Source organism: Alligator sinensis, unplaced genomic scaffold (assembly GCF_000455745.1).
Source record: "Alligator sinensis unplaced genomic scaffold, ASM45574v1 scaffold300_1, whole genome shotgun sequence".
Taxonomy (NCBI): Eukaryota; Metazoa; Chordata; order Crocodylia; family Alligatoridae; genus Alligator; species Alligator sinensis.
Window position 1 is genome coordinate 301,762 of NW_005842240.1, and position 11,454 is coordinate 313,215.

Here is an 11,454-nt window from a genome sequence, read left to right on the forward strand (position 1 = left end):
CCCCCCCCCCGCCGGGTCCCTTGCCCCGGGCGCGTTCTGAGCCAGCCGTTGCTCGTGGCCGTTGGAGCTTCTGTGCGCTGGGCGCAGGGGGTAGCTTCACCTTACCCCGTATAAAGGGGACGTTTCCCCCCTCAGAAATAACCCTAAGCACCTCCTGTCCTCACACGAAAGAGACGAGAGGAAATAAAGCCAACATCGGGTTCACCCCCTGCCCTCACCGCCTCACAATCTCCCTGGTTCTCAACCGCCCCGGGGCGCTTTGTAGGGTGCGACGCTGCTAGGTGCACTAGGGTGGCTATCGTACAGGACAGTCCGGTTATCCTCTGTCCTCTATCGATTCAAAACTGGACGCCTATATGTCGTCTCTTGAAGAAAAAAATAGAGGACATGAAAGCATTGGGTTTTGTAACGATAGGACAGGGAGGCAGAAAACCAGGATGTCGCCAATGCACGACCCCCTGCCCGCGGTACCCGGAGGTTTCTATGGGCTCCGGCCCCTTCCGCCCTGTTGGTTGCAGCCTTTCGGGGTGCTTGGCAGCGGACGAATTACTCCAGATTTAGTTTTTCCGTAGTCCAAAAAGCAGCAAAAGCCCCTTTGGAAAGGGGACCCGCCGTGCCATGGGTGGGGGCTGCAGGGCGCCAGTGGAGGAGATGCGTTGGGAAGTTGCGGGGTCCCCTCCATCCCCGGAGGTGTTCAAGAAGAGGTTGGGCGGCCGCTGGTCATGCCCATGCCTGTGCCTATGTCCCACCATGGGTATTTCCCATGCTTCTGGGCGTTGCTCCCATGTCTGCTACATGCGTTGGGGCGTTTCTGCGTCTTCCCAGAGGCAGCGGGTGTTGGCTATGGTCAAGGCTGGTGACTTTGCGTGGGCCGTGCCAATGCTCCTGCTGGGACGAAAGCCAGAGGTTCCTGACTAGAGAGTCTCGCTGCTCTGCTCAGGGCCAGGCCGATCTCCATGTTTGTGGTCAGGGAGGAATTTACCCCACAGCCCAGCTGGTGCGGACCATGGGGGTTTTGCCTTCCTCCAAGATGGGGTGCAGCCCTCAGCTGGGGACTTCTTAGGCCCATGTTGATAATGTTTTATAGAAGCAGGGCAGTGGCTGCCATGGTTCCCTTGCTTTACCGGTGGCAGGTCAGGGTGCTAGCACAAACGACACATGCCCCCAGAGGCTGGGGGGGCACGGCGACCTCCCACAGGTAGCGGTGAGCAGGAAGCTCCCGCGGGCGGCCACGGTGGTGTCGGCGGCAGTGTCGGCAGCATCCGATCGCAGGGGGGTGCACCGCCAATCTCGGGGGGCGCACCTGCACCCGCGTGCACCCCCTGCACATAGCCAATGGGTGCTAGGTCTGTGTTGTGTCAGGGTTGATGCTAGTCTCATGTAGAGTTTAGATCAGGGATCGGCAACCCCTGGCACGCATGCCAGAGCATGGCATGCGAGGCCATTTTCCTCAGCACGCCACAGCTGGTCCAGGCTCTGGGCACCTGCAGCAGGCAGTGGGCAGGCTGCAAACAGCTGTGCCAGGCTGCGGAGCCCTGGCGCCAGCTCCATGGCAGGGGTGGGTGCACGTGCCTCATGGTGCATGGTGAGACGGGGCCGGGCCAGCCCAACCCTGGTCTCTCTCCCACCATCCACCTGGAGGCACGCGTGCAGCAGCTACCAGCAATGAAGATCGGGTCCCGCACAGCTCCCCTGCGTCTGGTACACTGAGCCAAGTGGGTGTTACTCCAGTCAAAAATGTTGCCGACCCCTGGTTTAGTTTATGGTTTGGACAGGGATGATCCTTGGACTAGACCTCTGGAGGTCCCCTCCAACCCTACTTTATGACTTGCCTCTCTCAAGTTGCTGGTGGTAGGGACAAAACTGCTGTATTTCTCATTGCACACGGCCATTTCCACACTCCTCATCCTCAGGCTGTGTTTCTCGGTCCTTTTAGACTCAAAGCAGCCCTCAAGAAATGCCAGCTCTTAGTTTTCACTCATTTTTTGACAACAGAAAAATAATAGAGCAACCCTGTTGTTGCAAACAGCTCAGAGGGATAGCAACATGTCTGAATGTTTTTGACACTATGGATTTGTATTTGAAGTCTCTGGGTTTATCTTGTGAATCATGTTTGCTTGCCTGACAATGCTAACATTGCATGGCACCCTGCAGCATCCTCAAAATGATCTCCTGGCACCCCCCAGGTGCTGTGGCACCCTGGTTGAGAATTACTTCTCTAACTGGAAACTCCTCTGCATTGAAGCTCTAAGGAAGCAGCAGAGAGGTTTCATTCAGCACCATTTCATCTCTCCAGTAGCCATATTAAGGCATAGATGTAGTTGTCTAATACTGAGGACTGGCTATTTCATGTTCCTAGACTGGATTTTAATTGTGGTGGCATTGTGTGGTCAAGAAGTTGTTACTTACTGCTGTCAGCCCCTTCCCTGAGAGACTCTGAAGGAGCAACTCACCTGGCTGAGTATAAAGCAGTCCGGATTTATTAGCCTGAGCAAAAATGTCTAAATTCCTACTCTATTTCTGTGCTTATTCACAATATGCACTTGAAGAAGTTCTTTCACCTTTCTTGGTTTTGCCTGTTGGTAGAGCACTAGTGAAGCATTATTATATTTAAAAATGCTAACTTCAGAATCCTCAAAGACACCTGCTCAGGGTATGTCTCTTGTTAACACCAAACATGAAAAAACCAGCAATATTTTTGTCAGATTCAGATGTAGTGCACAGCAGGGACATACCATACTTCTGAAAACTAGGGGAAAAAACCCAGCAACTCAGTCAGAAAACACAGAAGGGACAACTGCTCATGACAATTTTGTGTTGCTCAAAGGAGAAAGGAGGGATTGCTGGAGCAGAATGCAATACATGAAGTTTACATCACAAGGTCATCATGTCAGTACTATACCGTCTTTTTCTTTTTATTAGACTGTGTCCTTACAAGGGGATTTTTTTTAATACAAAGACAATGTTACTCCCCTTCCCATAATCATTCCACACTTTTAGTCATTATAAACTTGGGATCTGAAATGGCAATAACTCCATTTGCTGGACTTCCATACATGTCAATAGTAATTCAGTCTCTACAATGCCTGCAGCACAAGTCCCTGTTTCAGGATGAAGAAGGCATTTCAATGATGACCTTGCCAACATTTTTGTTCTCTTCCATCAACTTGTGTGCCTCTCCAATCTCATGCAGAGGATAAATGCTGTCAATAACTGGCTGGAGAGAAGGAGAGGTATTCCTGGAGAAATGTGGCAGCACTCTCTCTGTAAAGGCTTTCACAAGCTGTTCTTTGTAATGTAGGGAAAAATCACAAGCATTTTAAGCATGTTTTATAATTAACAACTGTAACTGTGACCGGTTATTTGCAAAATTAGCAGAATTCTCAAACTCTAACATTAATAACATCATGCTAGGAAGCAGGTAATAATAGTATACAATATTTAAAAGGGGTAGGCACCAGTGATGAAAGAAGTTAATTCAGGTGCTCCAAGAGATTTAAACTGTAGGGACAGAAAGAAGTTCTGTCCCAAGAGAACTGGTTGGAAATCCCATTACAAAGATGTTTAAAACAAAACTGACCAAACTGCTTAAGTATATTATATAAAAACTTCCCCTGTCTAAGATCCTGGTATAAGCTATTTTAAAGTGTTATACTTCTAACAAGCACTGTAATAACTGAATGTTTTACACACAAAATACATTTTCGCAAATGCTGGGTATCTAAGTGGAAGCTGAGCTACTGTGAAAAATCTGGCCTTAAATGATCTAATTGAGGATTGGCAACTTTTTAGCAGTAGCAGGCCAAATTAGCACAGCCAATTCAGAGGTGGGATGCCACCTGCACCCCAAACTCTGCCATCATGTTCCCTGCCACCAAATGCTGCCGCTTACCTCGGCTACCAAATTGCTGTCACCATCCCAGCTTTGTGAGACAGAGGTTGCTGACTCCTGAGCTAATGGATTTTTTTCTATTTTTAGCGATTTCAATTGAATTTCAATAGGGATGTACAAGGACACAGGACGTCCTAAGCAGTACAAGGACAATATAACTTGATTCTAAGTTGCTTTCTGGGGTAGGTGGTAAGAGTTTGAGTTTTATTTGGGGTGATAATGCATGACGAAGCATTCTTTATCAGTGATATCAAAAGGAAACAAAGTTATTGGAATGACAGATTTTTTGTTTTACTCTGCAGAAACGGACTGCTAGTTATCACTTGCCTCCTTTTCTCGCGATCTTAGCAGAGTAGTAAGCAGGCTCCCTCTTTTAAAAAGCAACCTTGTAAGCAGATCTCCATGAATTTCACCTCCAGTCAGCAGTCCATAAACAACCCACCGGCCATCAGTACTCAGACAACTGATGTTCTTTTCCCAGTAGGAGCCACCAATGCAGTCCAAAATAACACCTACTCCAGAACCTCAAGTGGAAAATAAGACATCTCAGCAATGCATCAAAATGTGGGATAATTACTAACAAAGCTAATCCAATGAGTAGATCTCCCTTTATACAAGACAATCCCAATTATGTAACTCTTATGCAGAGAAATAATTCCACTGACAACAACAAAACTGCTTATGAGTCAGAGCCACAGGATCAGGCTCAAATTATATAAATGTGTACACACGCAAGCACACACAACTATGCCCAGAGTACCCACAAATAGCTCAGTTTTCTAGCATAGGAAAACTGGATACCTTCTCATGTCCAGAGTTAAATACTATGCTAGAATTTGTGCTCACCGTTACTTGTGGATGTAAAAATAAGGCAGACACAATATTTGTGTCCACAAGGAATATAAAATCCCTCCTGAAAATAGGGCTCAGTTAAACAAGTACTGTGATCACTTTGGGTTTATTTTGCAAGGTCTTAAGCACCTTGAAGTTCCTTTGAAATCAGCCACTTCCAAGGTGAAATGCAGTAGTTGTCTAGAAGAGCACAGTACTGAATAGCAGCTTAGTATAGGTAAAGACAATCATATCCAATTGAAACTAGGTAGAATGTAATTACTCAAATAAGAATTTGACCTTGACACAGTTATTCTTGGGGAAAAGTAGTCATGGAATTTTCAGTGATCACTAATGTTCAGGACCTCATTTTAGGCCTTATCTAAAATGCTGTATCCCCCAAAACACATGATGAGATGGCAACAACTGGTTTGGAGAGCCACCCCACCTAGCCTGTGGGAAAAAAATCAGCCTTTCTAAGCATTTTAAGCATTTTTTCTAAATATACACCTAATAAGATGACCCCACAGATTCTCTGTTGAAGCACACTGGATACAAAAGGAATGCTCATCATTTATAAGGACTCTTCATAACTCTCAGTAGTGCATGTTAACTCTCAAACTATACAGACATTCTCACCATGCGTGAATTCCAGGACTTTTTCACTAAAGTCTTCCTCCTTATAGTTGAATCCAGCAGCTGCTCCAAGTTTTGCTGCCATTTGGAGTTTCTCTTGTGTCCCAGCAGTCACAATGGGAATGGCTCCTTCCAGTCTTGCCAACTGAACGGCTGCTGTGCCAACTCCACTGGCTCCTGCATGGATTAGCACTGTCTCTCCACTCTGCACTTTACCTGAAGCAAGAAAAAGGGATTTTGAGCCACCCACTTGGCATGACGATCTGTTTAAATGTATTTTAAATATAAACAAGCTGAAATAGTTATCCCGAGTCTGTGGGAGCTGCTTCTTCAACACCTTTAATAAAGGAAACTTCTTCACAGCTGGTTTAAGTGATTGCCACTTCACTGACTTCAGTAACAGGAAACTTGCCTCTCCCCCACGGTTTTTTTCTTATCCCCTATTCATTCAATTCAGGGTACCTTCCTCTTCCTTGTTGCCTGGGTCCAGTAGACAGTACATGAGAAGCAGAGTCCTTGCTGTGCCTGGACTCAGACCTTGCTCTCTTGTAAATATGAAATAAGCCAAGTCCGTTATTATTGTGGAAAGAAAGCCAAGCTTTCAGAATTTAGGTCTTGCATATCTCACTCATTCTGACAAAAAAGGTCAAAGACTTGCATAGATCAAGTGAGACATAAGAAAAGCTCTCCAAAGGCAACTGACATTCAGGTCTCAGCAGTGAACGACAAGAAGACCAATAAAAGATGTGAGGGCGAATTGCATGAATGGGATGGATTTACAGATACATCTCTCACCTACAAAATGCAGCAACTGAAAGGCTGTTAGCCAGGCTTCAGGAATGGCTGCAGCCTGAACAAGAGTCATATCATTAGGGACTGGAATCAGATGACCTTCTGGCACAGTGACATACTCTGCCTGGCCACCTCCAGATAACAGAGCCATTACTGGATCACCAATCTTCCATTGCTTCTTGCAACCAGGTCCAAACCCAGCAACAATCCCAGCTGCTTCTAGACCTAAAATATCACTTGCTCCTTTTGGTGGTGGATATTTCCCTCTCCTCTACACAAAAAGAAAAAAATACAATTCAAATTTATCCATGTGCCATCTGATCTACACGAGTCTTTATTTAATCTTAATTTATACTTTGTAGGTTTTGAAAGCAGATTTCAGTCCAGGTTCTTTTAAGATCTCTAAGCCTTGTCAATTTTTCTAAGCAATTATTATATCTTCTTCTTCTAGGCTGAGCATCTTCTTTCCTCAAAACCTTTATATATAAAACCACTGGTGACTATGTATTAATCCATGCTAATCTGTGGAGGACTGACTTGTTATGGCCACCAGCCACAGAGCTTGGCTCTTTAGCTCAAGCTACAGCTGTACAAGCATTTAGCTCTGAATGTCCCCTTAAGTATCAGGCAGGAAAAAAAGACATCCTATATATTTTAGGAGGTAGAAAGAATGCAGCTACCCACACTGGACTTTTGCAAAGACCACACCAAAGTGGCTAAAGCTTCAGTTTTATCTCTCTTCAGAAAGAACACTAGCTCCACAGAATAATACCATAATGTACTGTATGTTCAACGTTAGCTCAGATAAAGAAATGACACCTACTGAATCACAAAACACCTACCATTGTAGCACTCTAAACTGTTACTTGGAGGTCTATTATCCATGTGCTAGCTGGATTCAAACTCTCTTACCTTTTCATTCTGTCAAGACTCCAGATTTCTAATTTCTAAGAACTTGATTGTATATGATGCAGTATATCCCACAGGTCTCTGAATCTTCTTAACAGACACATACCTGCAGTAAATCAGCCCTGTTTAGAGCGCTGGCAGAAACCTTCATGAGGACTTCACCTTCTCTGGGATGTGGTTTCATCACCTCTTTAACATAGAGATTCTCTGGGCCTCCTGGGCTGTCAAAATGTGCTGCTAACATTTTCTCTGAAGCAACACAGAAAAGAAAGCATTGAAGCAGACATAGCTCCTTGTTGCTGGGCAATCCATGCCCAGCTTTCAGATGTCAGTTGACTGGCTTGGCTGCATAAATCCAGTCAGCTTTGAAATGCAGAGTGCCCCTAAGATTTCACTCAAGTCCTGCCCTGAGTACAGGCAAAGTGGCTTGACAATAAAAAGGGGAAATGTGGTAGGTAGGACTGCAGGAGGGGCTAGAAGAATTAAGAAAAAAAGAGTATATTTAAAGCAGAACAGAAAACTTGATTTAAAATAATGACCTGATGCTCCACAAAGTAAGGTTCACACAGCATTAAGTTATAGGTCCAAACGCTACAATGAGTTCTACATCAGTACTTGCAGAGAGGCCCATCGGGGTCCCACTAATTTCAAAGGGCTTCATGTGAGTGTGGGTTTCTGCTAGCACAGGACTCTTCGCAAGAGTGGAGCCTAGTGCTCCACCAGCTAAGCCATGCTGGCCTTTAAAATATGTGACCAAGACCCAAGTGGAAAGTCAGGATTTTACAAACCTCGGCAGGGGAAACAAGAGTCCTTTTTGTATCACATACAACATTTTATTGAACCTCTGATGTGTGCCTCAGCCCTTCAGATATCAATTTACAGATAATACACAGCAGAACAGGAGCAGATTGGTTTGAAACAGTGTTAACTGCTGTCCTTTCATTCCTCTGCTCTGGCAGCATTTCTCCAGACAGAGACATATCAGTTTAAGATAGAAGACATCTGGTTCCCACATACAGTTTACTGCTCACCTTTATCCTGCATCGGAAAAAATGCTTTCCCTGGACCAGGTTGTCAGGAATCAGTCCTCTTGGAAGTGTGAGATCAGAAAAGATTCTTGTTTCCTTCCTGGCACTGCTGTTATGGAGTGGGCAAGAGAAGAAAAGAAATGGTCTATCTCCTGCATTACTTGTTGAACACCAGTTGTGTGCCCAGTATTGTCACGAATAGGAAAGACACAGGATTGTTACCTGAAGGAGTTTACAATCTAAAGACCCAAATCTACTCTTTTTAACCATATCCTTGGCTTTACTCCTACTCCTTGTAGGATGATGAGTATTATGGGGCTGGTCCATGGGCCAGATACCACATATAGGCTCAATGTGGCAGGTGCAAACCCGTGTGCAGGTAAGCAGCGGCAGTATTAATTGCTGTGGCTCCCACAGCAGCACCAATTAATGCTGCCATATTTCTGGACTCGTGGGGAGAACAATGGGCTGGATGACATGGCTCTGCAGGCCAGAGGCTGAACACCATTGGCCTAACCCAGTGGTTTTCAACCTGTGGTCTGTGGATCCCCGGGGGTCTGCAGACTATGTCTAAAATGTCTGTAAAAGATGACTATGATCAATCAAAAGTACATGAATACCCACACAATTCAAAGGGGTCCACGCCTCCATTCAAAATTTCCAAAGGGGTCCTCAAATGAAAAAAAGGTTGAAAACCACTGGCCTATTCATAAAATCTATTTATAAACACTTTGCAGAAAAGTTCTCTCTTACAATCACCAGGCACAATGCCCAAAACACACAAGAAATGCCTAAACGTGCCACAGATGAACAGCAGAACTGCTTCCACAGAGCTGCATGGGGGAGTGAAGTTGTGTAGATGCTTAAGTTTGCTTGATAAGGGCCAAATATGATAGAAACCATACAACAATTAAAACATAAGACGGGTGGAAATAAAATCACCACAGGGTGGCACCACAGCGCTATTTTATGACAAATAAATGAAATTACTCCAAATGATTAACTCTGAGCTGTATTAATTGAGCACAGCAATCTCAAAGGAAGCCAGCCCTATGATAATCTGAAACTTACACAGTAGCACCCAACAACATACCTGGCACTTTTTATCCATGTCACCTTTAACATAAATACTGAAATAAATAACAGGGAGAAACAGAAAGGTACGGTCTCTCTAGGGACATCATCTGTCCAAAGGGTAGGCAATTAAAAATAATGTAGAAGAAAATATTCAGTACTATCCTTGCTGCTAAATCTCTCTACTGATATTTGTGATTTTTCTCTTTATTGCTAGGGACGGACCCACAGACACCACATGGTAAATTGACCATAGTGAAACCAACTATCGGACGTATTTCCAAACGCACAGAGAAACAAACTGCATTTGGAATAAAACAGACTTGGGGGGAACTGTTTCTTTTCAATTTTCTCCGAGGAACAGTTAGTTATTCCAGAGGTTGGCTGCAGCAGGAACACGTAAAATATTTGCAGAAGAAGTATGATTTTTTGAGGGCAGATGTACTGTCTAAACTTGTTTCAAACTACTGAATCCAGAACCAAGAGCAGCTTTTAAAATGTAGTATGATCATCAGTAGGACACTGAAGCCAGCAAAATGAGTCAGTTTAAACTGAGGATAATTGATTCCCAGATTTACCACTCACCTTTCTTTTGAATAGGAAGAAATGCTTCCCACAAACCAGGAGCAAGTACTAGGTCCCCTTTTGTACAGCACTTTGTTTCCATTTCCTCCTCTCCAAGCCCTGCCCCTAGAGGCAGCTATTATCAATCCCAGGGGTGGAGGGAAGAAAGGAATAAGATTGTATTTATATCCATAGCAAAAGAAAAAAAGGGAATTCAAAAGCAGAGCTATTAATCAACTTCAATAACGTTTCTGAAAACAAGTCTGGTTTCCTTTGCCTGATTTGGGCAGAAGTCTATTTACTTTTGGGAAATTGGGAAGAAACCAATATCCTTTTCCCCTAAGTAACGAGAGTGGGTGGTCTAGTCCTGTTATTATGGTGCCCCATGGGAAAAATGCTTAATTTTGATTAAAAAAAACTCTGAGAAGGGTATTTTAACCTGAACGCTCGCTAAGAAGAGTTTTTCCAACTATTTGAGTTGGTCTAATAAAAGGTATCAGATTTACGCAATGAACCTTGTCTGCCTATGTCCTTAGACAAACACGGCTACAACGTACACCCCTGCAATTCCAATAGAATATTTTTGCTTTAATTTTGACTTCCAAAAGGATATGTTTATAAAATTTTAAAAAATCGGAACAAGAAGTACATTTAAAATAGAAAACAGAAATGTTTCATTCTGAAAAGTTGAAATTAATGCTTTACGTTTTAAAAATAAATTGAATCGTCACATTTCTTTGAAGACTTTCACCATCAAAAATCAGCATTTTCCAATGGAAAATTTGTGACCATCTCTATTTTCTTATATTTAGAGAAACTTGTTAAATCTTTTCTGCACATGCAGTTCAACAATGTTAAGAACAGTAATGCCTAAGTACTGTGAGAAGATAGACCTAATTAATGTAATTATTTGAGGCTGTCATTTCCTCTGAGGAAATTCAAAAAAATATTGATGTTCATGTACTATAGAGCAGGGGTTCCCAAACGGTGGTACACATACCCCTAGAGGTACGCATGACATCTTGGGTGGGGGGTATACAGGAGAAATTGGTAGATTTAATTTTCATTATAATAATTGGCATTTGAAGGGTTAAAAGATAAACCGTATGCTGGTAGGCATTGTGGCAGGGCAGTGTGGGTCCCTGCCACTTTAAGGGCCTGAAGCTAGCAGCCCCCAGGTGCCTGATGAGGGCAGCCATTTTGGACCTAGGGTTGCCCATATAAACAGGGCTGTTTTGCTGCTGGAGGCTAGGCAACAACATAGCCTGGCTACAGGGCTGTTGGTATTATCTGGAGGTAAGGGAGGAGCTGCAGGGGATGGTCAGGAGGGTCATGGTCCTGGTCCTGGTCCTGGTCCTGGTCCTGACCTAAAACTGCACCCTGCTGGGAGTAGGTGGCCTGGTGGGGCTCTCAGTGGCATGGGAGCCCCCAGGAAATGCCAGGCCAGTTATCACCCCACTGAAAGGCGGGCAGGGGTGCCTTAACTCTAGCCTTCACCTTCAGGTGGGTTTGTGTTCCATTGGAGGTAGTTGGGGCCAGGCACGGCTGTGGCTGCCTGAGCCCTGTTGGGTTCGAGACCCTGAGAGGGTAGGTTGGGGCCAGGTATGGCTGTGGCTACCTGAGCCCTGCAGGGGTTTGAGACCCTGAGGGGGAGAGTGGGGCCAGGTATGGCTACGGCCACCTGAGCCCACCAGGGAGCAAACCCCTGTGGCCCCGAATGGGGGGGGG

At 44.7% G+C, this 11,454-nt stretch overlaps 1 protein-coding gene across 2 annotated transcripts; it reads right to left on the reverse strand.

The window, feature by feature from the left end:
- Window positions 1–2,870: 2,870 nt before the first annotated feature.
- TP53I3 (tumor protein p53 inducible protein 3) lies at window positions 2,871–9,872 on the reverse strand. Of its 2 annotated transcripts, none has more exons than XM_014521675.2 (7): window positions 9,748–9,872; window positions 8,092–8,197; window positions 7,167–7,309; window positions 6,155–6,422; window positions 5,363–5,575; window positions 4,220–4,416; window positions 2,871–3,295 (listed from the first exon to the last, which is right to left on the reverse strand). In XM_014521675.2, the coding sequence occupies exons 2-7, from the start codon at window positions 8,102–8,104 to the stop codon at window positions 3,107–3,109; spliced, it is 1,023 nt and encodes a 340-aa protein (XP_014377161.1). In that variant the 5' UTR covers window positions 8,105–8,197; window positions 9,748–9,872; the 3' UTR covers window positions 2,871–3,106. The 2 variants fall into 2 exon arrangements, with proteins under 2 accessions (XP_014377161.1, XP_014377162.1); XM_014521676.2 differs by having other exon boundaries at window positions 8,092–8,194; window positions 9,748–9,867.
- Between the last annotated feature and the right edge of the window lie 1,582 nt (window positions 9,873–11,454).

Bases quoted from the DNA above. Each gene is read 5' to 3' on its own strand.
- TP53I3 (XM_014521675.2), bottom strand. The intron at 4,417-5,362 runs GTGAGAATGTCT...TTTCCACTTGAG, and splicing joins AGTCCTGGAATTCACGCATG to GTTCTGGAGTAGGTGTTATT. The intron at 3,296-4,219 runs GCAAGTGATAAC...TTTTCCCTACAT, and splicing joins TAAGATCGCGAGAAAAGGAG to TACAAAGAACAGCTTGTGAA.